This window comes from Tripterygium wilfordii, chromosome 15 (assembly GCF_013401445.1).
Source record: "Tripterygium wilfordii isolate XIE 37 chromosome 15, ASM1340144v1, whole genome shotgun sequence".
NCBI classification, from domain to species: domain Eukaryota; kingdom Viridiplantae; phylum Streptophyta; class Magnoliopsida; order Celastrales; family Celastraceae; genus Tripterygium; species Tripterygium wilfordii.
In genome coordinates this window covers 13,846,238-13,872,213 of record NC_052246.1, presented here as the reverse complement: position 1 = coordinate 13,872,213, position 25,976 = coordinate 13,846,238, and the positions used below count along the sequence as shown (strand labels likewise).

General features: G+C 39.5%; 4 protein-coding genes across 9 annotated transcripts; 2 read left to right on the top strand and 2 right to left on the bottom strand.

The window, feature by feature from the left end:
• The first annotated feature begins 912 nt into the window (after positions 1 to 912).
• On the top strand, positions 913 to 9,026 carry LOC120016569. 4 transcript variants are annotated; one of them, XR_005472003.1, is made up of 13 exons: positions 913 to 1,228; positions 1,898 to 1,960; positions 2,138 to 2,232; positions 2,728 to 3,555; positions 3,653 to 3,752; positions 3,837 to 4,007; positions 4,109 to 4,870; positions 4,952 to 6,874; positions 6,947 to 7,255; positions 7,334 to 7,406; positions 7,828 to 7,973; positions 8,055 to 8,458; positions 8,864 to 9,026. XR_005472003.1 is itself a non-coding variant. In XM_038869406.1 (13 exons), exons 1-12 carry the CDS (start codon positions 1,153 to 1,155, stop codon positions 8,384 to 8,386), a joined length of 4,878 nt encoding a protein of 1,625 aa, XP_038725334.1. In that variant the 5' UTR covers positions 913 to 1,152; the 3' UTR covers positions 8,387 to 8,413; positions 8,781 to 9,026. The 4 variants fall into 4 exon arrangements, 3 of the variants coding, with proteins under 3 accessions (XP_038725334.1, XP_038725333.1, XP_038725332.1); XM_038869406.1 differs by having other exon boundaries at positions 8,055 to 8,413; positions 8,781 to 9,026; XM_038869405.1 differs by having other exon boundaries at positions 8,055 to 8,413; positions 8,772 to 9,026.
• Positions 9,027 to 9,542: 516 nt separating this feature from the next.
• LOC120016424 (cation/H(+) antiporter 15-like) lies at positions 9,543 to 12,889 on the top strand. The gene is made up of 3 exons (XM_038869196.1): positions 9,543 to 10,187; positions 10,309 to 11,307; positions 11,414 to 12,889. Exons 1-3 carry the CDS (start codon positions 9,933 to 9,935, stop codon positions 12,611 to 12,613), a joined length of 2,454 nt encoding a protein of 817 aa, XP_038725124.1. The 5' UTR covers positions 9,543 to 9,932; the 3' UTR covers positions 12,614 to 12,889.
• A 2,217-nt stretch (positions 12,890 to 15,106) lies between these two features.
• LOC120016423 (transcription factor TCP20-like) lies at positions 15,107 to 16,789 on the bottom strand. 2 transcript variants are annotated; one of them, XM_038869193.1, is made up of 2 exons: positions 15,432 to 16,789; positions 15,107 to 15,329 (listed from the first exon to the last, which is right to left on the bottom strand). In XM_038869193.1, exon 1 carries the CDS (start codon positions 16,573 to 16,575, stop codon positions 15,616 to 15,618), a length of 960 nt encoding a protein of 319 aa, XP_038725121.1. In that variant the 5' UTR covers positions 16,576 to 16,789; the 3' UTR covers positions 15,107 to 15,329; positions 15,432 to 15,615. The 2 variants fall into 2 exon arrangements, with proteins under 2 accessions (XP_038725121.1, XP_038725122.1); XM_038869194.1 differs by lacking the exon at positions 15,107 to 15,329 and having other exon boundaries at positions 15,463 to 15,666; positions 15,697 to 16,784.
• Positions 16,790 to 19,901: 3,112 nt separating this feature from the next.
• On the bottom strand, positions 19,902 to 25,427 carry LOC120016859 (probable metal-nicotianamine transporter YSL6). 2 transcript variants are annotated; one of them, XM_038869805.1, is made up of 7 exons: positions 24,960 to 25,427; positions 24,345 to 24,517; positions 23,788 to 23,885; positions 23,312 to 23,449; positions 22,294 to 22,483; positions 21,932 to 22,064; positions 19,902 to 21,138 (listed from the first exon to the last, which is right to left on the bottom strand). In XM_038869805.1, exons 1-7 carry the CDS (start codon positions 25,297 to 25,299, stop codon positions 20,201 to 20,203), a joined length of 2,010 nt encoding a protein of 669 aa, XP_038725733.1. In that variant the 5' UTR covers positions 25,300 to 25,427; the 3' UTR covers positions 19,902 to 20,200. The 2 variants fall into 2 exon arrangements, with proteins under 2 accessions (XP_038725733.1, XP_038725734.1); XM_038869806.1 differs by having other exon boundaries at positions 19,902 to 21,135.
• Between the last annotated feature and the right edge of the window lie 549 nt (positions 25,428 to 25,976).

The following is a 25,976-nucleotide window of genomic DNA, read 5'->3' as shown; positions in this document are numbered from 1 at the left end:
CACAAGATAAATTCAATCCCCAATATACATCAAGCATTAGCATTACAATGATACATCAACAACATAAATTCAATCCACTTGCTAGCTAGTAAGAACTTATCATGCAGATTCACCACCACTGGAGAGGCCCAAGTGGAAGAGAGTTGCCTCCACCCGAACAAGAAGATGAGGAGAGAGATAAAACCTTCTATGCTTAGCCATATCATCTCTCGGAGAGTTTTTGAGCTTCATCGCGTCGCATTACGGTTGTCGATCGTGATTGATGACACCAAGCACGCACGATGGCACTGGCTCTCTCCCTCTCTCTAGATTGGATTTAGGGATTAGAAATGGTAGAAGTTAGAACTGTAGAGGCAACTAGAAGGAAGAGTTGCCCAAGCTCGGCCCGTTTAACCAAGCGGGCTTCAAAATAGGCCCGAGCTCGGCTCTTTTGTGTTTCAAGCCGAGTTTGGGCCGGGCCTCAAACGGGCCGCCTGTGAGCCGCCCGCGGACGGCCAGGCCCACTTTCATCGTTAGATTTTAGTTTCCCCTCTTTAATAATCTAATTGGACTTTTTTTTTATTCCATTCTCGTTCTTAAGATTATTTGTCTCTATTGAAAGGCCAATTATCAACTTTCTCGACAAGGAACCATAATGCCTGTTTGATATTATCTTAAATTCAATCTTTTAGATAAAAAAAAAAGAAAAACAGCTTTTTCCAGTTTCTACACTCCTGTGAACCAAAAATATCTTTGCAAACTGCAGGTCGCAATAGAATAAGTAAAAAGTATTTTAGGAGATAGTTAATTAATTATTACTACTAATGTATAAATAAAACGTAAAGCTGATAATATTTATTGCTTCTTTTACGGTAATCCTGCACTGCAGACGAGAGGACAAAAAAAGAAAAAAGAAAACTAGCTGCCTTTGGTTGGGTTGTTTGTTTCTCATCAAAGTAAGACACACAAAACCTCACCTTCATTCTTTTGCCCCTCCTTTGCCTCTGCAATTCTCTCGAACCCTAGAAGCCCATATATCTCTCTCGCTCCCACTGTCGGTCTCTTTCCAAGCTATCGCTATCTACTTCTCTCTCTCTCTCTCTCTCTCTCTCTCTCTGTGATCTTGGATTTCTGGTTTTCATAACCGTGCAATTTTTGTTGTGCTTGACGGCGATGGCTGACGGAAAGCTCAATCTTCCCGAAGATCTCTTCTCCTCCAAGTCTCCTGATGAGCGCTTCTCCGTTAAAGGTATTGGTTGTTACTTTTCTTTAGTCTCCCCTAATTTGTCTTCCGTCTCTTGTTAAATTGCATTTGTATCATTTGAATTCATTTTGCTCATTAATATGTTTTGCTGATGTGATTATATCCGATGGATCTGTGATCTCTCGTGATTAAGCCGTCCTATGTTAATGTACATATGATAATAATACGTACGTATGTTTGCTTTTCCAGGACCGATCATCTGTTTTATTGTTTGTTGTGCCTGTGGTCGTACTCGTTAGGTTTTGCAGGGTTTATGGAAGGAACTTATTCTTCCCTCTAAACATTCTTTTTTTTTAGTGTTCTTTGTTCGGCTCCCATCTTATGGTTTTATCTGCTCATACTTTTGGCGTACTGTTTATTTTTCCTTTTATTTTGTGGATTTTGGAAGATAGAGTGTGAATTTGTGTTATTTAAGCTAATTGGAATTGCTATATTTTAGTGAGGTGATGTAGGTATTTGCATTGTTAGTTCAGGCCTTCATGACACTATTGTCTTTTGTATCAATTGAGCTTATTTTCCGCATTGTAATTAATGGGGGCAGTCAGGCCTTCATGACACTATTGTCTTTTGTATCAATTGAGCTTATTTTCCACATTGTAATTAATGGGGGCAGCTAAAGTTTATATTTATTGTTTGCTAAATCCGTTCCACTAGGTGAAGCCTGGGTAGGAAATGGCGAGGACAAGGATCTTATGGGATTGCTTGATGAGGCTAAAGGTAGTTTGTTTGTATCTTAACTTGGTTTTGTTGGAACACAGGCCACTGGCCTTTATATTAGTTCTCTTGGCTCCTTTGATAATGTACACTCCTAGACTCTTTTTTTTATTTACATTTTTCGTTATGGATCAAGCAGTTAATTACTGCATTGTTGCTTTATGATGGCTGTAATTGCAGATCGAGTGACTTCAGAGAGCAGCATTCCTCTTTCTCCACAATGGCTTTATGCTAAGCCAATGGATTCTAAGATGTTAGGTAGTGGAACAACAGGGGTATGTTTCTCCTCAACTCTTTCATTTTGATTCACGTCTTGTTAATATACTATTTATTTGACTATACTGGTAATGAGGACCAGATTGGATTTAAAAAAAAAAAAAAACTCTATAGACACATTTTCAGGCTTGCTATGAACAAATTTCTATTGGTATGCTCTAAGCCTGTGTCTCTCTTATTTATGCAAATTCCTATGGTAAACGGTTTATTGCTGTTAAAACTTAAAAAATGTTTATTTCCTTTTTTTTGGGGTGGGGTGTGTGGGTGTTGGAGAGGGGGGGGTATCTTTTTAACTATTTCCTTTGTAATAGCTGATGGTAGGAGCACGATGCACATATATCTCTAACTTCCATATACCTTATCCTTATTTTTGCATTGGAGTAGAATCTTTACTTAATTAAGTATAAATCCCCTGGGCTAATGTTAAACAAGTATACCTTTTCTCCTTATTGCGTGTTTGACATGTCTCTTCTAATTCTTTCATGATAATGCAGGACACACGTTCACCAAACACTTTAGCACATGGAAACCTTGCTGACCCCAACTTGAAAGAAAGCTGGCATTTAGATGGATCTCAGGAAAAGAAAGACTGGCGGAGGGCTTCTGCTGAGGTTGACAGCGGTCGCCGCTGGCGTGAGGAAGAGAGAGAAACGGTCCCGCTTGGTAGAAATCGCAAAAAAGATGATCACCGTGTTGATGCCATGTCAGCTAGGTATAACTCTGAGAGCAGAGTCATGTCTTCAGATCGTTGGCATGACGTTGCTAACCGTAATTCTGACCATGACTCCCGGCGAGACAGCAAGTGGTCATCAAGGTGGGGCCCAGAAGAAAAAGAGAAGGATATTCGAAATGAGAAGAGGACAGATGCGGAAAAGGAAGACAATGACAAACAAAACATTGTCGGCAACAACCGGGTGGCTTCTGAACGTGACAATGACTCTCGTGACAAGTGGAGGCCACGCCATCTTATGGAAGTTCATGCGGTTGGCTCTGCTGCATATCGTACTGCGCCAGGTTTTGGCTTGGAGAGAGGACGAGTGGAGGGCTCTAATACACGTTTTGCTCCTGGACGAGGAAGGGCTACTGGTAATGGGAGCTTGCAAATTGGCATGCCTCCCTGTGCTCCTGGTATAGGGTCTCTTCTTTCGGTTAAGAATGGCAAGTACTGCTATCCAAGGGGAAAACTTCTTGATATCTACCGTAATCAGAAGTCTGCTCCAAATTTTACTGCCATACCTGAAGGGATGGATCATTTATTGCCAGCAACTCAAGTAGACCCTGTTAAGCCATTGGCTTTTGTTGTTCCCAATATAGAAGAAGAGGTATGTGAATGATACTTAATGTGCGAGCCTGAGAGGATATTTTTTAACATAACTTGTAATCGACATTTCTTGAAATTGGAGTATTTGCCTTTTGCAGTCTGTCCTTGGAAAGATATGGTCGGGAAAAATTACAAGCAGTGGGGTTTTTGGTGAATCAGTTAGAGACAAGTATACAATGTTAAATGATAATAGTACAGGTATGTTGGGTGGCATCTTCTTGGACTGTATTCTAGTGAATTCTTTGGGTTTATTCTAATACATAGTTTTTATTATTCATTCAGGCATTAATGATGTTAGTTTAGCAGAGGAGAAACAGGCCAAGGAGAAGCAGATTTCCTTGACTGATGCTAAAGAAACTATAGATTCTTCTAACAAGGCTGGTGTAAATAGGTTCTGCAAAGGTGATGTTGAGGCATCTCATGTGTCTGGTACTCAGTTTGTTATGACTGAGGGTAAGGGAACTTTTTTATTTATTTATATCTTTTAATTGAACATTCAGATCCTATCAAGTTGAAGATGTCAATATTGCCAATTATGATATTTCCTGTATCAGAGAGGGATGCACTTAAAGGTGAACAGAAACTGGCTGCGAATGATGTTTCTAATAATGCAATAGAGAGTGGGCCAGGAAACAGTGTTCGTGAACTCACGGTCTCCAGTAAAATAGCAGCTGTAGATATGGATTTTTCTGCTAACTCTAAGTTGGGAGATATTGATGGTCCTACTTCTTTTGAAATTGGTAGCCAGCTTCCTGATGATTCAAATTCCTTTTATGACTTTTCTTCTCTGCATCAAAATTTGAGTGGTGACTCACTCCGACTAAAGAGGGGTGATGAAGGACCTTCATTGGAAAGTGGTATCCCACCAGAGGAGTTAAGTCTGTACTATCTTGATCCGCAAGGAAATATACAGGGACCATACTTGGGGATCGACATCATTACATGGTTTGAGCAAGGATATTTTGGAACCGACCTACTAGTCCGTTTGTCTGATGCCCCTGAGCAATTGTCTTTTCAAGAACTTGGTGAGGTCATGCCACATTTGAAAATCAAATCTAGGTCTGCTTCCAGTGCTGATTTACCGACTAGGCCAACACTGTCTGATTTTGTGGGAGGCAGTTTGGAGGAAAGTGCACTGGATCCTGCTTCTGCTTCTGACTTTAAGGGGTTGGATTATAGGGAGAACCAGCATTGGTCTTCATCTGGATTTGATGTGATGTCAAGTGTTAGTGTTGAGGCTGGAGCACCTGACCACAGTTATCGCACCGATGTCCAGTATGATGAAAGCTTCAGAAATTTTGTTGCTCAAGATGAAGGTAAGTGGCATAACTTGGCATTACTGCTGTCTATTTTATCTATTGTCATTTTCAATTGCTTATATTTTCTGTTCCATGCAGAGATTGTCTTTCCTGGAAGGCCTAGAAGTAGTACTAGTATCCCCTTGATGGGACCTGATGACAGGCATGATTCAGTTTCCAATCCCACTGGTCAGTCTTCCCTTGCGACTAAATTTTCAGAAACTAGCTTGCCTCAACATCAGGATGATAGGTTGCTTCCATTTGGTCTGCCATTGTCTGAACTCAGGAGCAATTCTCATTTGAGGGGTGATCAGACATCAAATATTGTTACTGGTGTGGGTGAACAGGATCACAGGAGAGATTCTTTCTTTGAGAAAGACACTGGTTTTACTAGTCACAGGTCTTTTGGTGCGATGGCTGACCAAATTCCACTTGTGGGGACGCGGTCTAGTGATTATAAAAACAAACAATTTTCTGGTCCAAACATAAATTCTGGGCCAATAGATGCCCAACACATATCTCACAGGGAACAAGAGTTCAACGATTTTGACTTGGCAAATCACTTGATGGCTCAGAAATTGCAGAAGAAACAACTTCAGCGACATGATCTTTTATCTTCTCATCCTTTTGCACAAACCTCTGGGTTGGAGGAGGATCAGATGCCAGGTTTTACTCCTAGTGAGCTTCCTAATTTCCAGTCTTCGGTCCATTATCCATTCCCAAATATGGACGGGCTTTTGGAACTTCAGTTTCAACAGCAGCGGCAACTTGAGCTCCAACAGCAGCAGCGGCAATTTGAGCTTCAACAACAGAAGAGGCTACTGCTGATGCAGCAGCAACAGCGACAAGAGCAACTCCGTCACCATCAAATAAAATTACTGGAGAAACAACAACAGCAACATCAGTCTCAAGTTCAGCAATTGCTTTTTGAACAAATGCTGCAGCATCCAATGTCTGATATTGGTTATGGGCAGCCAAATATGGATCCTGTGAAAGATAACTTTCTTGATCAGGCGCAGTTGAGGATGCTACTTCTTCGAGAACTACAACAGAATTCTCATACTTCAAGGCATTTTGATCCGTCATTGGAGCAGATATTCCAAGCAGAGATCAGTCAAAGTGCACTTCGGGAACGGGAGGTTCATTATTTGGACCTCCTATCACAAGTGAAGCATGGTGAAATGCATCCCTCAGAACGCGAACTTCGTTTGCGGCAGCAACAGTTTGAGGTTCAGCGGTTATCTATGGAATTGAGGCAGCAATTGGGAATGGACGGGGAAAGGCATTTTGGTGGGCCGTGGTTGGTTGATGAAACTGGTCACTTTCAGCGGGATCATGCTGGTGGTCATCATTCTTTTTCTGCAGGAATTAATACTTTAGATTTTTATCAGCAACAACAGAGGTTTCCTTCTCATGAAGAGCAGTTGGCTCACAGTAACAGGGGTCATATTTTACAAGAGCATCATCAGCGTGGGTTTTATGAGCCTAACTCTCAAGCATTTGACAGGTCAATTTCTCTTCCCGCTGTTAATTCAGGGATAAAGTTGGACAATGCAAACGCATCTGCCCGAGGTCTAGATTTAGAACATTTATATATGCACTCTGCTGACCGGTTGAGTTCTTTCACTTCTAGTGCATCTGCTGTTGGTCGACAAGTTCTTGATGACTTTTGTGGTTCTCATCCACAAGCTATGGCAATGGAACTCTCTGGAAATAACAGGCAACTAGACAATAGCTCGATTGAAGGAAGGATGCAACAATTGCATCTTGAAGCTGAGAGGCAAAGAAAATTTCCGGACAGTACCATAATTTCTCCTGATTTAGATATGTGGGGGTTAGCTGGAACTCACGAGGAAAACTCCAAGCAAGCTTTGATGGACCTTCACCAGAAATCGTGTATTCAGTCTATGCAATCATCGGAAGTTGATCCTGAACATCATATATCATCTTCTGATACTGGGGAAATCCTTGAACCAATTTCCGAGTCATTTTCTTCACGTGTTCCATTTAATCGTTTCACAGGTAAAAAAGCTAGCATGAATAACTCACTTGTGGAAGGGCTTCAGAATTCTAACTCTAGTGTTTCTTTGCAAGATCGTTTGGTCTTTGAGGCAATGAACAGACAATTTAACCATCAGGGAAACAGTGAAGGGTTGCCTCTCATATCGAATTCTGCAGCATTATTAGAAGACTCGTTCATGTCAGGTGATAGTGATATGACTGGGAGAGGCATTGTAGAGCGGGATGGAAAGGGGAGGAGGAATGATTCTCAAGGCATAACTGCAATGAACAGGTCATTTTTGGAGAGGGAAAACGACTTGGTGGCAGAAGCAGAAGGTGCCATGGATTTTCGAGAGTTGCCTATTAATGCACATAGCAGGCATGGTTCTATAAGTAGTGCTGGTAATTTGTTTGACATTCATCTTTTTTAAATATTTTTTTCCTATGACAATGGTGTTAAATCACTTTTGAATGGGGCAGGTGGAAATGGAAGCCTGTACAGCTATGATATGGGATTGGATAAATCAGTTGAAGAGGAAGTTTTCAATGACAGGTAAATCTTTTCTGCTGTCTTGCAGCATAGTATTTTTCTGAATTTATGTTAGGTGTTTTGACCTGTTAATGGTTATTGGTTGTTATTTGCTTATGAGTAAGAGTTCCACTGTTTTTTCACCTCTTATGGTGATGTATTTGGAAGTTGTACCTTGTACGGATAAATCAGTTCTTATTATAATGCCCATTTTTCACTTTCTGCTATTCTCTCTCTTTTCTGTGGATAATGATTGGGTGGTGATGTCGTCGTTGATATTATCTGTGTTTAAACTTCCAAATTACTTGTTGGCACATAATTCTTTATGGAATTGGGTTTTTAAGTTGGTATGTTTCTGGAAGTGTAATTGCAGCAATCTTGCACCCTTAATTACAATGTTTTATACTTTTTACGATATTAAGGAATACTGTACTGTTTTCAACAGACAGTCGTCAATTTTGAGCAAGGGGCTTGCTTCAAATAGACGCCCGCCTATATCTCTGGCTCTATCTTCACGGGATGTTTCATCAGAGCTGGCTTCCTCCCCACTAATTAAGCTGAAAAATTCAACCAACATTGCAACTTCAGATGGTATTTTACATTTCTCATCAAGCTGTATTCTCACTTTTCAATTTGTCAATTGTGGCTGATTTAGTAGGATTGATAATTCAGATGTGAATCGTGCGTCCACTGGGGCTGCCCAAAATGCTCGAATACAGGCATCTGGGAGTAGAGAGGTTCATTTCCGGAGGACTTCATCTTGCAGTGATGCTGTTGTATCAGAGGCATCATTTATTGACATGCTCAAGAAACCAGTTCCTTTGGATGCTGAAGAATTAAATGCTGCTACGATGGATTCTTGTGATGGAGCTGCAGGTGCAGTTACAGGTAAAAATGTTAAAAAGAAAGGGAAAAAAGGGAGGCAAATAGACCCTGCTCTCCTTGGCTTCAAGGTCTCCAGCAACCGGATCCTGATGGGTGAAATCCAACGCCTTGACGATTGAACTTTTGGCATATGATGTAAATCTTTGGTAAATTCTCATCCAATTTTGTAGATTAGTAACTCTCTGTACAGATCTAGGCTGCATCATCATCATAGAGCAGAGCTAGTTGAGCATCCATAGGATCATCAACTAAAGAATACAAGGATTCAATATCATCGTCATCAGGATGATAGTCAGCACAGTGATAGCTTATTTGTTGAATCAGTTGTGTACGTTTAGCCTTTTGTGGACAATTCCGAGCAAAATGACCAGTCCGCTTGCGAACAAAGCATTTGTTTCGCCAATTTTTCTTAGGAAGAGAACATTGACATTTTGACTTTCCACATTTGATCTTTAAATCCGTTTTGTCACAAGAAGTACCAAGAAGTAACTTAGTCTGTTTCAGCTTGTGCAGAAAATATTGCTGATTGCAAAGGCGATCAAGGGCCATAAGAGTATGATGTCATAATTCTCCAAGAGAAAGACTTGCCAAAGAAGTCTACTGTAAAGCATAGTTATGAAATTCGTTCATTCTTTCATGTAATAGTTCAGGATGGAGCAGAATGATGTTCTCGCTTCTGTTGTTTGAGGTCCGTGTATACGAATGCATATAACAAATTTTTACTCTCCATGATAACATCGTTGCCAATGCTGCGCCAGCAACGAGTGTGTTCTTTCCTTAGAAGTTATTGTTTCTGCCAAATTGAAGGAAAAATAAATAAATAAAAACAACTTTTAAGTAAAAGACTAGACTTGCCTTCTCTTTCACGAATTTGGATATGGCAATTTAACGTTTACACCTAACGAAGAATAAGTCCTAGTGTCTTGCTTTCTCTTTCGCTAATAAGTCTTAGTGTCTTACGGTTCAATGTGTTTTGTCCCGGTTATCCCAGATGTCGATATATGTTTTCTAAATGTCGAGATGGATGTTTTCTAAATGTCGAGATGGACGTACACGATTTAACATCAATTATATACGCATTTAAAAGATCACGATTTAACATCGATCATGCGTGCACGAATAAGTCTTAATGTCTCATGGCCCAATGTGTTTTGCCCCGGCTATCCCGGATGTCAGTATATGTTTTCTAAATGTCGAGATGGACGTACACGATTTCATGTGGAGATAACGATTTAACATCGATCATGTGTGCATTTAGAAGATCACGATTTACCATTGATCATGTATGCATTTAGAATAGTTGGGGGGAGAAAAAACACATTGGATGCTTAGCATTTTCAATATGTATATACAGAGTTGATTAGAGAGAAGGGGTATGTAATCCATTTCGATGGTGTAGCTATTAAGACTGCATGGGACATCTTAATTTGGATGCCTTTTAACAAAAACTAAGCAACACGTTGCTATAGCCAGACAACAAACTCCGTCAAACGTTAATTGATCACCCATGATTTTGAGGTTGTTTCTTGTCCAACCATCACCTGTTTTTCCCACTTCTCTCTCTCGTTTCTCTCTTTTAACATTTCTCTCTGCGGACGTCTTCTGGTTCCTCCACCGTAAAAAGGAGTAAAGGACCTACCAGAACCAAGCTGGAGAGATTCAATCATGGGTTCCATCATCATGGAGCCCGATGACATTGTTACATACGCAGGGGAAACAGCGAGTCCGGTCAGAAACTTCACCACCATTTGCACTGCCGTGGGGAGGACAGATTCCAAAGGCATATTCAACCATTCCAACCCTCTTGGTTACTCGGTTCCTCTTCTTTTATTGGAGCTTTCTCTCGCTTCTCTGGCCATCCTTCTCATCTCTAGGCTCCTCAGGCCTCTCAACCAGCCCATCGTCGTCTCACAAATTTTAGTAAGCTTTACACTTCTCATCCATCTTCTTCCTTTCATTTGCATTGACATCGAGCTTTTTATCGTAAGATTGGCAACCCATTATTGTTCTAGGTTTTGAATGTTTATCTTGGCCACTCCAGGGTGGTATAATACTTGGTCCATCCATTCTCAGCCGGAATTTCACGTTTTCAAGCACCATTTTCCCTCTGAGAGGCATTATACTTCTTGACGTGCTCTCTGGCTTCGGATATATGTTCTACTTCTTCCTCATTGGAGTTAATATGGATCCTTGGGTGGTAATGAAAATAAACAAAAAGACGTCCGCTATTGGGTTTGCTACTGTGGCTGTGTCCATGCTTCTAAGCACTGGCTGGTCCTTCCTCATGAAGCAAAATGTCAGTTTAGACCCGAATGTAGCCAAGTCACTTCCTGTGGTGGCGCAGATGGAGTCTGCACTTTCCTTCCCGGTTGTAGCTTACTTCCTTTCCGAGCTCAAGATCATAAACTCTGATTTCGGAAGAGTGGCAATGTCTTCCTCAATGGTTAGTAACTTGTGCAGTTTCTTTCTGGTAACAACAAGTGTTATGTTGCATCAATCACCCCATGACAGTTACCAAGCTCTGCAGACAATTTCTAATAGCATCGCGGTTGCAGTTGCCGTCATCTTTGTTATTCGCCCTCTGGCTATGTGGATGATTCGGCATAACCCGGAGGGTGAACCAATAAGAGAGAGCCATGTAATTGTGCTATTTGCAGCAGTTCTTGTGACAGGATTTTGTAGTCAGGCTCTTGGTTTGCATATTTACTATGGACCTTTGATTCTGGGGATAACTATTCCAGCGGGGCCGCCAATAGGATCAGCTCTGGTGGAGAAGCTAGAGCTCATGACTTCTTGGCTGTTTATGCCTCTGTTCTTTGTCAAAAATGGGTTGGTGATAAATATTTTTGCCCTTAGATTGAAGAGCTATCTGACAGTTCAATCCACTGCCCTCATGAGTGCAGTTGGGAAATTCATAGGAGCATTTGTAGCATCACTCTGCTGCAGAATGCCAACGATCGATGCTATCACTCTTGGCCTTGTCTTGAATGCGCAGGGTGTGCTTGAGCTTGGCCTGTATAAAATGATGAAGAAAAACAAGGTACGTCAAAGACTCATTAATCTGTATGTATCTAAATGCATCAAGATTCATAAATGAATTTCACCTATAATCGATCTGAGAACCAGGCTGTCCAATGTTGTTACAGGCAATTGACAACGAGTCTTTTGTGATTATGTGCACATCGATGGTATTAGTACAAGGGGCAATCACTCCCATCATAAAGAGTATCTATGATACTTCAAGAAGGTATGTAGTTTACAAAAGAAGAACTGTAATGCACTCAAAACCCAACTCAGAACTCCGGGTGCTGATCTGCATACATGATCTGAATAAAGTTCCTGCTGCTATCAATCTCCTCGAAGCCTTGAACCCCACAAAAAGAAGCCCTCTGTTTGTTTACGTAGTCCATCTTGTGGAGCTTGTTGGCCGTGCAAACCCGCTCCTCATCCACCACAAGCTATCAAAGAGACCCTCTTCAAACGCCCGTACCTCGAACCACATAGTGAAGGCTTTCCGATGCTTCGAGCAGAACAATGAGGGGCATGTTTCAGTTCATCCTTTCACTGCAATCTCTCCTACAAAAACCATGCATGATGATGTGTGCACAATTGCGCTAGACAAAAGGACTCATCTTGTCATAGTTCCTTTCTATAAAACATTCCATTCCAGTGGAGCAATTGAGTCCTACAGAAGGAATGTCATGATGACAAATAGGAAAATGCTTGACAAGGCACCCTGCTCTGTAGCAATCCTTGTCGATCGCGGACTCCTGAAAAGTTCAAGACCTATCTTGGAAAGTTGGTCTTCATACCGGGTAGCGATTCTCTTCCTGGGAGGACCTGATGATAGAGAGGCATTGGCATTAGCTACAAGGATGGCTACCCATCGCAATATCAACTTGACATTGATTCGGCTCCTTCAGAATGGAAATATTACAAGTGATGACACAAAGGAGAGGAAGTTTGACAATGAAGTGGTGAGCGAGTTCAGGACTAGTCTGGCAGGACATTATCGAGTCATGTACATAGAAGAGGTGGTGATGGATGCAGCAGGAACTATTGCTGTTATTCGATCAATAGAGAACCAGTATGAACTGATAATGGTGGGAAGACACCACGATAGTCAATCACCACTGATTTCAGGTCTAGTGGATTGGAATGAACACAATGAGCTGGGAGCAATAGGTGATGTGTTAGCTTCAGCTGAATTCTTGAGAAATACCACCATCTTGGTCGTGCAACAGCTCACCAATTTAGAGAAGGAAAGCCATAATACTCACACTATAAACTTTAGAGACCAAACCACAGTAGGAGAGGAAACAGAAGATGTGCCAATTAAGATGTGAACCATGTAGTGCTACCAGACGTAGATTGTATCCTGCTAAATGGCAGCTGACCACTGCAACAATACGCCAATTAGTTTCTATCTTTCTATGGTAGATAAAGTTTGGTTTTGTATGTCCGTGTTTCCTTCTCAACACACCCAAAGGCTAGTGGGATGACCAAAGCCCAACCAAAATTTTCATATCAGCCCAACTTGGACCCACTTGCTTTTGAAGCCACTGGGCTTATAACCCATAGGTGATTCGTGAAGTAGATATTTGCTGTGCACACGCCCATACACTGCGAAGAAGTTTCATGATAAAAGAAGGAAAAAGAAGGAATCATTAGAGTTCATATGAAGAAGAGATTTCAAGATAAAACAAGTCAAAAACACGTTCGGGCTTAAATGAGAATACTACATCTGATAGAGAAACAGAACTACATAAAAAGATCACTTCAACAACTTACGTTAAATAACTGGACTAGCAAAAAATCTCCAAGACCCTCAATGGTTTTGACATTTTGTCATTATACAGTCTAGCCTACTTCAAGTCCAAGTAACAAAAATTACTAACTTGCAAATGAGCCCTTGACTGTTCATTGCATAGACAGTAAACAGAGGAATATGCGGTGATTACAGGACTGCAGAATCTACAATAACGTCATACACTGAAGAATCAAGCTGTTGAAGGAGAAAGTATCTCAGACAATGAATAAACTGGAAAAAAAAGGCAATAGGAATCTGTAAAGTGTAGGATTAAGACCAACTAAATGGAATGTGACTGCGATGATATGCCTTGCAAAAGGTGATGTCCATGTTATGATTGTTATCGCATTCAAATATAAGGGCTGCCATATAAATAGTAAGTGCCAAAAGAGAAAGCAGAAAGAGACTACCTTTGTAGAACAGCTGAAGACAGTTGCCACTTGCCAATGACACCTAGAAAATAAGTTTCAAGACAAGCGAGAAACAAGTAATGTACTCAAAACATACAAGCTTGACAATAATACAACTCTTATGGATAATATGCATGCAGCGACGTGGCTGATTTTCCATTTTCCTACATGTTTTCCTTGCATCCTCAGTTCCAGAAAATTAGGATGTTATGCCAGGCGTGATTCTACTGAGTAAGAAGTACATTTTCACAAAAGAATGGGTAACTATTTTTATACAGTTTGACGTCATCTTCATAGTAGAACTTTAAACAAGGAACAGTAAAAGATAGAAACATGTAGCCGACATGAAAATTTTTGGATAAAAACTCGGATGATGATTGCGTTCGACGTGATAAAAGCGTCAAAATAATGGACAAACACCATTCTTATATCTCAAGAAATAATGGAGAAGATAAGAATGACGAGAAGGTAGGGAACACTGGATATTTGGAGTGCACCTCAATATAATTCATTTTCATTCTCAGATCTTGAAGTCGAAAGACATAATCCACATCATCATCGTTATCTGCATGGCATTTATCCTTATCGAATCTGGGATCCATATAGTGAATTCTCTTTTCCCTTTCACTACTATCTAGAACAATCCTCACCACCAATCCTAAAGACTTCATGTCTCGACTTATCACTTCCATCGACGTCGAACTTATAGCTAAATACATCATCCACTTATTCCTCGTAATTTGAAGGCAGTCAAACCTACAGATACAAACTTGCTTTTGCTTAATAATCCATCCAGGATGTTATATGTGAGCATCATAATACATATGTTAAGAACTAGTACCAGCATTTTTAATTTCACTCTCCGTGTCAGCATAGTGGTGGTATAATTTCTGGAACGCAGTAGTGTGGACAGATGTAAGCAGTACTAGCATTTTTATTTCACTCTCCATGTAAGCATAGTGGTGGTATAATTTCCTGGAACGCAGTAGTGTGGACAGATATAAGCAGTTTGACAAGGCTCCAGGGCCTTGCCACAAAGATCCATGACTCCAACTTAAACAGAAGATATACTAACCATGCAAATTCATAGCAGATAGGATGAGCTGGCAACACCACATGTAAAAGGCAGTAAAACCTACAAAGCAACAGTACTAGAGCTTTCAGGAGCTTTGAGTTCCAACTCAACATATAAAAACTGTATATAATTTGAAGTCTAACATCTTCAAAGGCTTAGGTGCGGCGGTAAGACTGGGGTTTGCGGATCATATGTTGAAGTAGACTAGTTTTTGCGAAGAAAGTAACTTAGAACCTAATATCTCTAGTCACACTGAAACTAGAAAAAGAACAGAAAAAGAAAACAAAAGACGACCATTTGTTACAAGTTTTGGTACTTCTTAAGATGAAGTAGATGTGTATCCCTGGATTGAACAAAATTATCCATTGGGATGACCAAAAAAACAGGTATGAAATGGAATTTAAGAGAAAACTTATGATACAAAGAAGCCATTTTTTCCATTTAAGATGGGATTAGAAGTAGAGAACATGCTGCATATAGAGACATCAAGCACTATGTACAAGTAAATGACAAGACAAATTAAATAGAACACCAGCAAAACGTGTAAGATTGGTAAATAAGAAACCTCGCTACATCTAAGAGAAATTGAAACAAGTATGGAATTTCCATGTTTAATCTCACAAACAAACTGATCATCACCCCAAAAAAACCTAAAAGAAAAGCAACAAAATAATTAAAAGATGCCTTACACTATAATACACACACCTCTGAATTAAACAAGAAGTTAAGCCCAAACTCAAAGCTATTTGTCTGTGCAGCAATTCCACCTGCAAAATTGCACACCAAAACATGCACCACAAACAATTAACCCTAAAAGAATTTGCACAGAGAAAGATAATTCAAGAATCAAGAAGACCAAGAAGCAGCACCTGAACATGAATGTCAGCAAGTGGAGAAGAAGGAAGGGGCAAAACCAAAATCCAATTCCTATAAAAATTCTCTCTCGTCTCTTTTTTCTCAGGTTTTTTTTTTCTTCCAATTATAAAATACAGAAATCCATTACAAGAAAGACTCAGTCTTTTTCTCTAAACAATGCAAAGGACTGCTTTAGGCCTACTGTCCTGATCCTTGGGAATCATCCTTAGCTGAACCTTGTTGCTGCTGGTGTTGATGTTGCTGCTGGTGCTGGTGCTGGTGCTGGTCTTGTACATGTGGCTGCTGGTGCTGGTGCATTCTAGCCTGTCCCATCTGCTGATAAATCTGGCTCAAAGCATGAGGGCTCAGAACCCCAAGATGCCCATCCTGTGACAGCCCAAGCTCCAGTCCAGGCAACTGTTGATTACTACCCAAAATTGAGCTAAAACTCATAGGACCCATATTAGCAACTGGCAAGTCAAAGCCACTCAACCCAATTTTTTGCATATAATTTGTACTTTCACTCCCTAAATTTTCTGTTGATGGAGCAGAAGATGTTGTTATAGGTGGTGACCGAAATCCAAACGCACCACCAGCACCCACTTGGGGCCAAAACCCAGGAGGAGTTCCCACAATATGGGGTCTCCCCAAATTGGCACCTACCAATCCCCAATTTGTCCTACCACTGCTGGACCCACCCAATTCATCCAGCTTTTGATGGTGAAGTCCTGCTGAAAGAGAGGCCCCTTGCTGCGAAACAGAACCACCCGCAGCCGCCAAAGCAGAGGCTGGGATTGTTCCAGTACCTGTTGCTGCAATAATCGATGGTTCAGCTTGCTGTAGCAGCCACTGTATAGTTTCTCCATCAGATTTATGACCCAATTCCCTCGTCAATTGAAAAATCCTAGCAGCACAAAGCGCTGGCATCCTTATCCTCCTTCCTCTACCTTCAACTTTTGTGTGTCTGTCTTTGTTTGAGGTCCTCCTCGGTGCCAACTGCTTCTTGCTCTCTTCTTTATCTGCAATCACAATCTGGAAATCCTTGACTTCTGCTGGTTTTTTCCCTCCCATGTTGTTCTGTGGTTGATGCTGCTGCTGTTGTTGTTGGGTCAAGAAATCGGGGATTTCATGTGGGTTTTTGGGGTTCTTGGGATCCATGAAGAGGGAAGACAAAAAAGGGAAGAGGGGAAAGGAAGGGAAGGATCCTCTCTTTGATAGTTTGATTGAAGAAGGTGACCCTGAAATGTCCTATACTTTCATGAACTTTTCACTGTTTTTAGCAAGGAATGAGAGACAACTAAAATAAAATATCGAGACATCCCCAATTGTCAAAACGCATTAACTCAGAGTCAGGGCGTCTCGACTTTTCTGTCTCTCACATGCCTCCCTTTTCTACACCTTTTTCTTCACTGTAGCTGTTGTTTTGACTACATTTTCTGATAAAAATGCTCACTTTAACTGCCAAGTGCCAAACTTCACCATATCCAGACGACTAATATTTTCTGACGAAAACCCATTCACAAATTCCATGAAGAGATGGATTCTCCCTCCCCTCCTCTCCATTATTATTTTTCCCGTACTCATTTCTTGTATGCTATTACTGCGACAAAATATGACAAGCCATTGCCATCTCTGGGAAGGAACTCAAAGGAAGGATGCCCATGTGGAGGCTTCAGGCAATGACACCTGGCAGCACATGAGTGGGTTTGTGGGGTTTCTGCTTCTAGTTCACACTTGGTAGGCCATCTTTTGGATAAATTTTTTTAAGAAAAAAACTCAAGAATTAAGGAGAGAAGCTTTTAAAAATGCAAAAAAGAGTGGACTATAGAGGATGATTGCTGAATGGTGCATTAAGAGCATTAACAAACTGTGTAAGGTTCCTCATTTGATTTGTTTCTACTATAAATAATACAAAGAAACAAATGCATAATTTGATTTGTTTTAGTTGGAGATACCATATATTTATCGACTTTCAACATAAATTCTTATATTGAATAAATAATTCATGTGACCCAATTTATTATATATTATCAAGTGAAAAATTTTTGTGTATGAGAGTTTAACGGCTCGAGTTTAGATCCATATGAAATATCTAAAGAACAAATTTGTATGGTATTATTATTGATTAAAAAAATAATAATTCATGTGTGTGAGGGAGAGAGGACCAAATTCATATATACTTTATTTGAGGTAATGAAATTGTCACAAACACACAAACTTTTGTCAAAGCATGCAATTAAATCCTTAGATTGAGTGGTGGATACCAATAACAGAAAGCCCCTTAAATTTCTCACATGACAGAGATGCCCAATTTCTCTAGCATTTGTCAATTATGCCTTGAAAGTGATTTATCACTATATATGTCTTTTTCTTCAATTAATCAATTATCATATAAGCATATCTGTTGAATAAATCTAAACCCAAAATGCTGACAAGTAGCGAACAATAATTGTTGAGGTAAGTGCATGTGTAACTGTGTGGAATACAATCCATAACTAAAATATAAAGGTTTCCAGTTGGAGTTGGACTTTTCTTTTTATTATTATTTTTTTAATTTTCCAGCACAAACAAATTTGCTCATAAGTTATCGAGTATCCTTTTTCTGAATGGAAATTGTAAAATATCTCAAGACATATAGATACATAAGTATGGTGGGTCTACAGCAAAAGTGTATCTATATATATATATATTGGCTATTGACTTATTGTGGTTGGTCCTGAGTTGCCTTTTATTGTAAGAAAATTCAAAAGTTAGCTGGTTGGTATGATTATATTAGATCCCTTAATTTACTACTGAATAGTGAGTACCTATAATAGTTGGAATCAAAGTGAGGGTAATTGAAATGATGTTACACATGTACATGATAATATAATATGATATGATATGGTAGAATTGAGTCAATTTTCTTCTTCTTCTTCTTTTCTTTTTTTGTTAAAAAGGAGTAAATGAATTCAAATGATGTATTTTATTTGCATGTAATGATAGAATTCAAGATTATAAATAAATCTTCAATGATGATTAATAGGAGTCTTATTTTAATCAAGAAAATAAAAAGGATAGCATCTTCTCCAATTAAATTGAAAGGTTTTGAAAACCGGACCGGTCCAACCGGTGATCGGTCACTTGTTTGGGCCGGTTTTGACCGGTTCGGTTCGGTTCATGATCTTTTGTCTTTAACCATTAGGCCATAAGACTTTCTTTGTTTAAAATGATACTTTATTTGAATATATTGTATTTTTATGAAGTTTTCTTATATATCCAATTCAAACCCGGTTTGAACCCCGATTGAACCTTTGAACCGTAAACCGAAGACTTTTCCTGTTTAATAGCCGGTCCGGTTTTAAAAACCTTGTTAAATTGTCCTTTAGACCATTGTATACTTGTCATATATCTCCTTAATTTTCTTCAGGATTGACCAATGCAAGTGCTTAAGTGTTAATATACTACTTAATTAAGCAGCTTGATCACCTTAATTTGACTAAGCTAGATGGACACTTTGCTTCATCATTACAAACATTCAGACAAGAAGAACAAAATCTACTAAACTATATAACTTGGTGGGCACCAACAATGATAGTTTCTAGCTTGTCTTGTTTTGTTTTCCTAAGCAATATTATCCTTTTAGGAAATAAATCCCATAAAATGTGAACCAAGGAAATATATAGGGCACAAATAAGGAAGTCACAATCTTGCCCATGTGATTGATATACTGTGCAAACTTACTTTTGGTGGTGTCTCTGTTTTCATGCCAAAAACAGAGCAAAACAGGGTGGGACTGACCAATCCTTTCTCAGTACTCTTTTTTTTAAAAAAAAAACTTTTCTAGGATATATTTGGTACATAGATAGTTGAGATTAAAAAAAAATAAAATCAGCATAGCAACCAATATTATACTCCTATGTGGGTCACAACACAACTGGAACTCTCAGGAACAAAGCAAACCAAATCAAAAAGGGTATTAAATGGAAGATGATGAGTAGTCAATTGTCAAATGCTAACTAATCATTAAAAGTGCAGTTAGTAAGACCTTATTCTTACTGTGGGCAAAAGATGATTCGTGATCAAGTGAAAAAAAACAAAAGTAAGATAATTAGACCCATTTAAGCTTGACAAGAAATAAGCCAATTGTCTCAAGAAATGACGGCAAATTGACATTTACCACATAAGGGGACAACAGCTGTGTTTAGGAGGCTAAAACTGTTTTCCAAACATTTTGGAAAAAGAAATGTGCATACAAATGGGAGGATTGATCCTGAAAAGAGAAAGGACTGTTGATGGTATTGTCCAAGTTCCATCACCGCATATTAAACCTGGAGCAACTGCCCCCGCATAATTTTTCAACAACTGCCAGAATTTTTCAAGGATCAATGCTACTGCCCCTTGGTCACAACTGGACCTTAGAAAGGGAAAAAAAAACACCACCACTAGAGGGGAGAGAGGGAGAGGGAGAGGGAGAGGGAGGGGGAGAGGGGGAGGGGAGAGAGAAACCGAAGTCTCTTCTCCATGGCAATATGCTTATAATAAATATTCTGGAAAGAATGCGGATTATAATGTACAGAATCCAATATAGACCAGAAAATTCAAAGAACATAGAATTACCTACAAGTTTTGGATCCTTCAGCTACTCGGAGAAGGTCCAGATTACACGCAGATGAGATGGTTGAACCACAAAAGAGAGAACAGCGGATGACATTATCCAAATCCCATCAATACATACCAACCATACATGCTAAACATGAAGCAACTCCCACCGCTCAGCTACAATTATGGCATGAACCATCGCTCACTTACTCAAAGAGGGTCCAAAGTACATGCAGATGGGAGGATTGACCCTAAAAAGAGACAGGAGTGCTGATGGTATCGTCCAAATCCCATCACCACAAATTAAACCAGAAGCAACAGCTCCAGCATAATCCTCTGCTTCTTTTCTATTTATTCGCTCCCATACAAACAATATCACTGTCCCAACAAACATGTCTATTGCAAAGTAAGCTCCAATATAGAAAGGGACTGCCATGGCCATTGGAATCGGGATAAACTGTGAGATATTCTTAGGAGTAACATCTCTCAGGAGGTTTACCAGCAGTGCAGCCACAAAAAACCCACCACATATGGCCAGGCAATGCTTGGGAAGCTCTGCGAAGCCCTCAACACCTAAAATTGCCATTTCCCTGAATATGACAGCATATGGGGCTTTGTATGGACCATCAGGTGCCCCGACATCAAAAGCAGTCCAAAACAGCCAGAATGTAAGTGGGGCGATAATGCAGCCCATGACTGTTCCCAACAATTGGCTCACAAACATTGACTTGGCAGATGATAGAGTGAGATAACCTGTCTTAAAGTCTTGCATGAGATCGGCTGCAGTAGAGACAATGGACATCATCACCCCACAAACAGCTAACCCAGCTATAACGCCACCATGTCTTCCAACCAATGAAGCAAAGATGAATAATCCAATCTTTCCATAAGTTGACGCCAAGCTCCAGTCTGTGAGTCCAGTGCCATAAGAGTTGCAAAAGGCGAGGGCAGGAGCAAAAAGGTATGAACATAGAACCAGATACCACTTAAGGGGCGGAAAGATCATTGGAATCGTTGCCGTCGATATCGCGGCAAGCCCCACATATCCAGAAGCTGCAACCCACGAAGGTATCCTGTCTTTTAGAAATACCTCATCTCTTTTCCTCTGTTCTATAAGCGATATGGAATTCTCAGCATCTGCTAAAGCACTCACAATCACATTAATCACGGAAAAATACAAAAAGTAACAGGATAAACAGTATCCAATGAACATCTTCACATAGTGCTAATATGATGAAAAATGTTTTAAGTTTCAAGATAAATTTATGCTTTTATAATTGCTGGTGCATGACTGCAAATATTTACTAAGCATGCTTTTTTCTTTTTTCTTTTTCGGTTTAGTTTGTTGATAAAGAGCCATGTCATCAAAACATGGCAGTATAACAATAAATACATGAGAATGAGTTGCAATGAGACAGTCTTCACAGCAACTATTGATTTTTCAGGTGGAGCCAATTCAAGGAGAAAAAATAAGCAATCTTTTTATGCTGATACAAAAATGTGGATCAATTAAGCCCTAGCATTTAAGGGGAAAAATATGTTCAGAAACAAAAAAAAAAAATCTACATAACTTTTTACACGACTGCACTGACCAAATTATAAAAAGCGTTGAAGTGGGATAATGTAGCAATCTTTTCTTTCCTTTATTCCCCCTTTTATCATAAATTAGTGCAAATTTTACTAGACTTAAATTTTTATCACGATTCAGCATAACATTATTATTTCTCTTCTCAACGCTGGAAATTCAGAATCCGTTGAAAATTGACTTATTATCGAAACTGAAGTTGATTCTTAGAAGATACTACAGGTTTAACATTAATTCTTCAAACAATATAAGAAAACACAATGAAGTTCAATATTACACCACAAGATGCAAACAACACAAAAAGAAGTATTAAATTGTCCTCTCCAGAAGGCCTATACATATGCTCACCTTGATTCTCAGTGATAATAGGTAAATTGTGCTGTTTGCTGCTTTTGCTGCATGTTTCCCTGATGGTTATGGATATAATCTTGATGAGGTTGTAAAGACCATCCCCAAGGATAATGGCAATTGATATAAAAACCTACAAAATAACATGAGGGGTAGGAAATAATTTACGGTGAGATACAAAAGATGACTCTTTGACCATGATAAAAGTGTAGTCTGAGAGAGAGAGAGAAAGGAATGGAGCGAGAGACGGAGCATGCAACCGTATCCATGCCCAACATTCATTTAAATGAGCTTCTTAAATGACCCAAGGGCCAAGGCATTGAGCCTCTGAGCTTTCAGCTCACATTTGGAGTGAACCATACCTTATATCCATAAAGACCCTTGAAGTCATTGCTATCAAGTCCATCAGGGTACCAGTCTCCAGCACGTTTAGAAATGAAAGGCCAGAGAAATCCCCATGAGATGATAGCCCCTAGAAGAGTTGAACAGTTGACGATGTGAGGACAAATAAGACCACAACCAACATAAGTTGGACTGAAGTCAAAATAAAACCTGTGGAGCGATAGTTCACTTTAAAAGTTAGAAACATAACTGAAATAAATCTTTTGTGAATGCAAAAGACACTTATTACAATTTACAACTGAGAAAGGCATCAAGGGACTGCAACCTACGAACTCACAACACTCCAATGGTAATTAGGAGGATTCATGCTTGTAAAATCAGTCGGTCTATGAGTTGACAAGTCACAACTCCTCACACTTTGTTGAAAATTTTAAAAGGATCAAAAGTAAAAACTACACATACAATTCAGTGAAAACAATTCCATGCTGACATGAAGTATTACACAAGCTGCTAGAATTTTACTCACTTTTTTTTCTGTCTACTCGCCTACTCACACTCTCACAGCATAATGGACCCACAGTGCTTCTAGTTGTTATAGAATAATTCTACGGTCAAAAGGGCTCTTGAACTCAATTGCTACATAATGTAAGAAAGCAGTAGTAGTTGCACAATGGATTCCAAATATAAGTCATGAGCCTGCTTAACCAATGGTGTATACTGTATAGTCAATTCATTCAACAAGATGACTACTGATAAAATCCATCCACAAAGCAAATAGTGTTTACTGTGGAATTAATGCTTGGGTTCTCATTTCATTGCACACTATGGAACATGGTAAGTGGTAACACTGCAACACTATATTAGCCCATTTCCTAGTATGGACCATGGAGTGACTAAAGTGGTGTTCTGGTGGTTTTTTTTTTTTTTTTTGGGGGGGGGGGGGGGGGGGGGGGAGGGGAGCATCAACATAACAAATGATGCATGATGGATTGCACTTTAGAAAGAGTGAGAAAGGATAACACATCCGAAGAACCTTACGTGTTACTAAATAGCGTCAGACCAAGGCTGGGGAAGTTATCAAAGCCACATGAATCCCCAACTCCACTGAAGAACCATTTAAAGCAGCTCCAAATGAAACTTAAGCTCAAATATTTTCCAAGGCACCTGACCTGCTTCCTGTCAAAGTTGCATCCAAAAAATACACCATTTAGTATTTTTGAAGTATTAGTTTGCCTGGGGAGGACAGATTGTTTTGAAAGTTATAAGATAATTGAATTCATGAACTTTGAGGAGTATTAGTCATGGTCTATAAGAGTACAAATAGCAGAATACTTCACGCTATGTAAATCTCCTAAAAAGTGAAGAAATGTCCTTCCATTGTTTCCTTGTTTTAATTTGTTTTGCTGTGATAATTTTCATCAGCATTGATATCTCTATGAACAGTATTTCCAATCACATGCTATTAAGAGAAACCAATAAAACCAAATATCACTGCTAAGAAAATCGAGCAGTACCCTGCAAGCTCTGCTCCTGTATTTGTGTGAAAACTATTTATTAACATTGCAGTTGCTGTCCCGCTCGGATATGTAAGCTTGTAGTCCATGACCATAACCTTGTCATCACAGAGAAAAACAAGGAGGAGTCGGAACACATGAAAATCCCAATCATGTTGTAATAAACAAGCCGCAATACAGTATTATTTCATGTAAAGCCCAAAAAGAATAAGACCCTCACAAGTTACTCTAGAACATGTTCATTCACAACTTGTTCCTAAGAAATCTGTCACATCAAGAAACCCAGTACTCACTTAGAGATGCAAATTATTGATAGATAATCTATATCATGAGATCTAAATGGACAAGACAATGCAATTAACTTGTCTGTATTGGTTCAATCTAAAAAGAAATAAAGGCCTAAAATAACACAAATAATTGTCCAAGAATTGGCAGCAAAGCAAGACTAAAGAGTAAGGGATTGTTTCTTTTAGTTTAAAAAAGAGCATTCAAACCCATGCATCAAAATAAGTAAAAACAGCAGCAGCAACTGGCAATACTAACTAAACAACAATTACCTTACGCAGAGGGACAAGACTAAAGAGCCCAAGAAAACTGACAACAAAAAGAAAACCCATCATCCACCACAAGCCTGGGTTCTTAACATCTTCAGCATGGTTACCAGGGTAATCAGGACCGATCAGTTGGTAAGTTCGCTCGTCCATCGCGATTAAGTATGAACCAAATCCCCCTGTCAATAAGCAATTTCAACAGAACCCACATCAAAACAAACATACCACACCACAAACATGAATTCCAAACTTCAAATCAACAATATATAATAACTGTTCATAAACAGATGTATATCTTCAATAGCTGATCCAAACACCAATTTTCTACAGTTCTGCCAACAAAAATACAGTTGAATTATCCATTAACTCTTTAATCATTTCTTCCACGACTCGAATAGATAATTCAATTATCTAGCAAACAAAAATTTTCAAAATCGAATACAATCACAATTTCTACTACAGAGAACACAGTTCAATTGTCAACAAATTCATTTCTTCTATAGGCTCAAAGATAGCAAATTAATCAACAAATAGGCTACAAAAAACACCGTCTCCAAACAAACAAAAGTAAATTTCAAAATCAAACATATGCAGAAGGTGTTTATGTGCGTCTATGGTTACCGCTAAAGGCGAGGCCATAACAAGCCACGACGCAGGTCTGGATAACTGTGTTCTCCTGCTTCGTAAAAGGAGCGACTTGGAGCCCTAATTTGTGGAGGAACCCAGTCCAGGACTTGATAAGGAAAAAACCGAGCAAACCAGCAGCGACATTGAGCGAGGGGATGATTCCGACAGTCAGATTGAGCTTGTGTGTGATGATGCAGAAGAGTGTTCCCAACACAGCACTCGCCACCAGCCCTCTGATCGTGATCTGCTCCTTCCATTCCGGTACCACCTCCGACTCGACAGCGCAGATCTTCTCCTGCAGCAGCGGTTCAGATATCTCCCCTGTCGACCCCATAATTTTTTTGGAAGATAAATTTCACTCTTCGTCGTGGTTTCTTCGTAGTCCGAATATCGAGGTCGCGACGTAGACGGCCATAAAACAAATAAATAGCCCTCTGATGGGACAGGTTGTAGTTGTACAAAATAAAAAAATTGTAGTTCGTTGGTCGAATAAGAATCTATTACGTTTCATATAAGTAATGGAAGTTGGTTGGCGCCAGGCATTACGGCCCATATCACATTTGACGGTAATGGGCTATATTTGGTTAAGACCCATTCGATATTTCGATGGTCAAAAACTCAAAATGGACCACTTGCGTTGCGGTGTGTATTTTTGGGTAAACAACAAACCTCTTTTAATTACGTTACAAACCATAAAACTGAGTAGCGACCAGTATGAGTCTAGATACATACATATATATATATATATATATATATATATATATATGTTTGGGAGAACTCTCAGTTTATCAACAAAATAATCAATGGGGTCTACGTTTCCAAACGAAAAATAGTTGGCCCACTTTAACATACAAAAGAACTTGGATTTTTCCTCCTCGTTAGATAACTAAATATTGTCATGACCTTAGCCCATTTGGGCCGCGTAATAGTGGTGATTTGTGAAGCGAAGGAGGGCCTACATTGAATGAGAGATGGGCTTATCTTGGGCTAAAGACCCACAGCCCAAGTAGT

Coding starts and splice junctions, on each gene's coding strand:
- LOC120016424 (XM_038869196.1), top strand. CDS start 9,933: ATGGGTTCCATCATCATGGAGCCCGATGACATTGTTACATACGCAGGG. Junction 10,188..10,308: donor TCGTCGTCTCACAAATTTTA/GTAAGCTTTACA, acceptor TGGCCACTCCAG/GGTGGTATAATACTTGGTCC. Junction 11,308..11,413: donor AAATGATGAAGAAAAACAAG/GTACGTCAAAGA, acceptor ATGTTGTTACAG/GCAATTGACAACGAGTCTTT.
- LOC120016859 (XM_038869805.1), bottom strand. CDS start 25,299: ATGGGGTCGACAGGGGAGATATCTGAACCGCTGCTGCAGGAGAAGATC. Junction 24,518..24,959: donor TTATGGCCTCGCCTTTAGCG/GTAACCATAGAC, acceptor GCTTATTGACAG/GGGGATTTGGTTCATACTTA. Junction 23,450..23,787: donor ACAGGAGCAGAGCTTGCAGG/GTACTGCTCGAT, acceptor CAACTTTGACAG/GAAGCAGGTCAGGTGCCTTG.
- LOC120016423 (XM_038869193.1), bottom strand. CDS start 16,575: ATGGATCCCAAGAACCCCAAAAACCCACATGAAATCCCCGATTTCTTG.
- LOC120016569 (XM_038869406.1), top strand. CDS start 1,153: ATGGCTGACGGAAAGCTCAATCTTCCCGAAGATCTCTTCTCCTCCAAG. Junction 1,961..2,137: donor ATTGCTTGATGAGGCTAAAG/GTAGTTTGTTTG, acceptor CTGTAATTGCAG/ATCGAGTGACTTCAGAGAGC. Junction 2,233..2,727: donor TAGGTAGTGGAACAACAGGG/GTATGTTTCTCC, acceptor ATGATAATGCAG/GACACACGTTCACCAAACAC.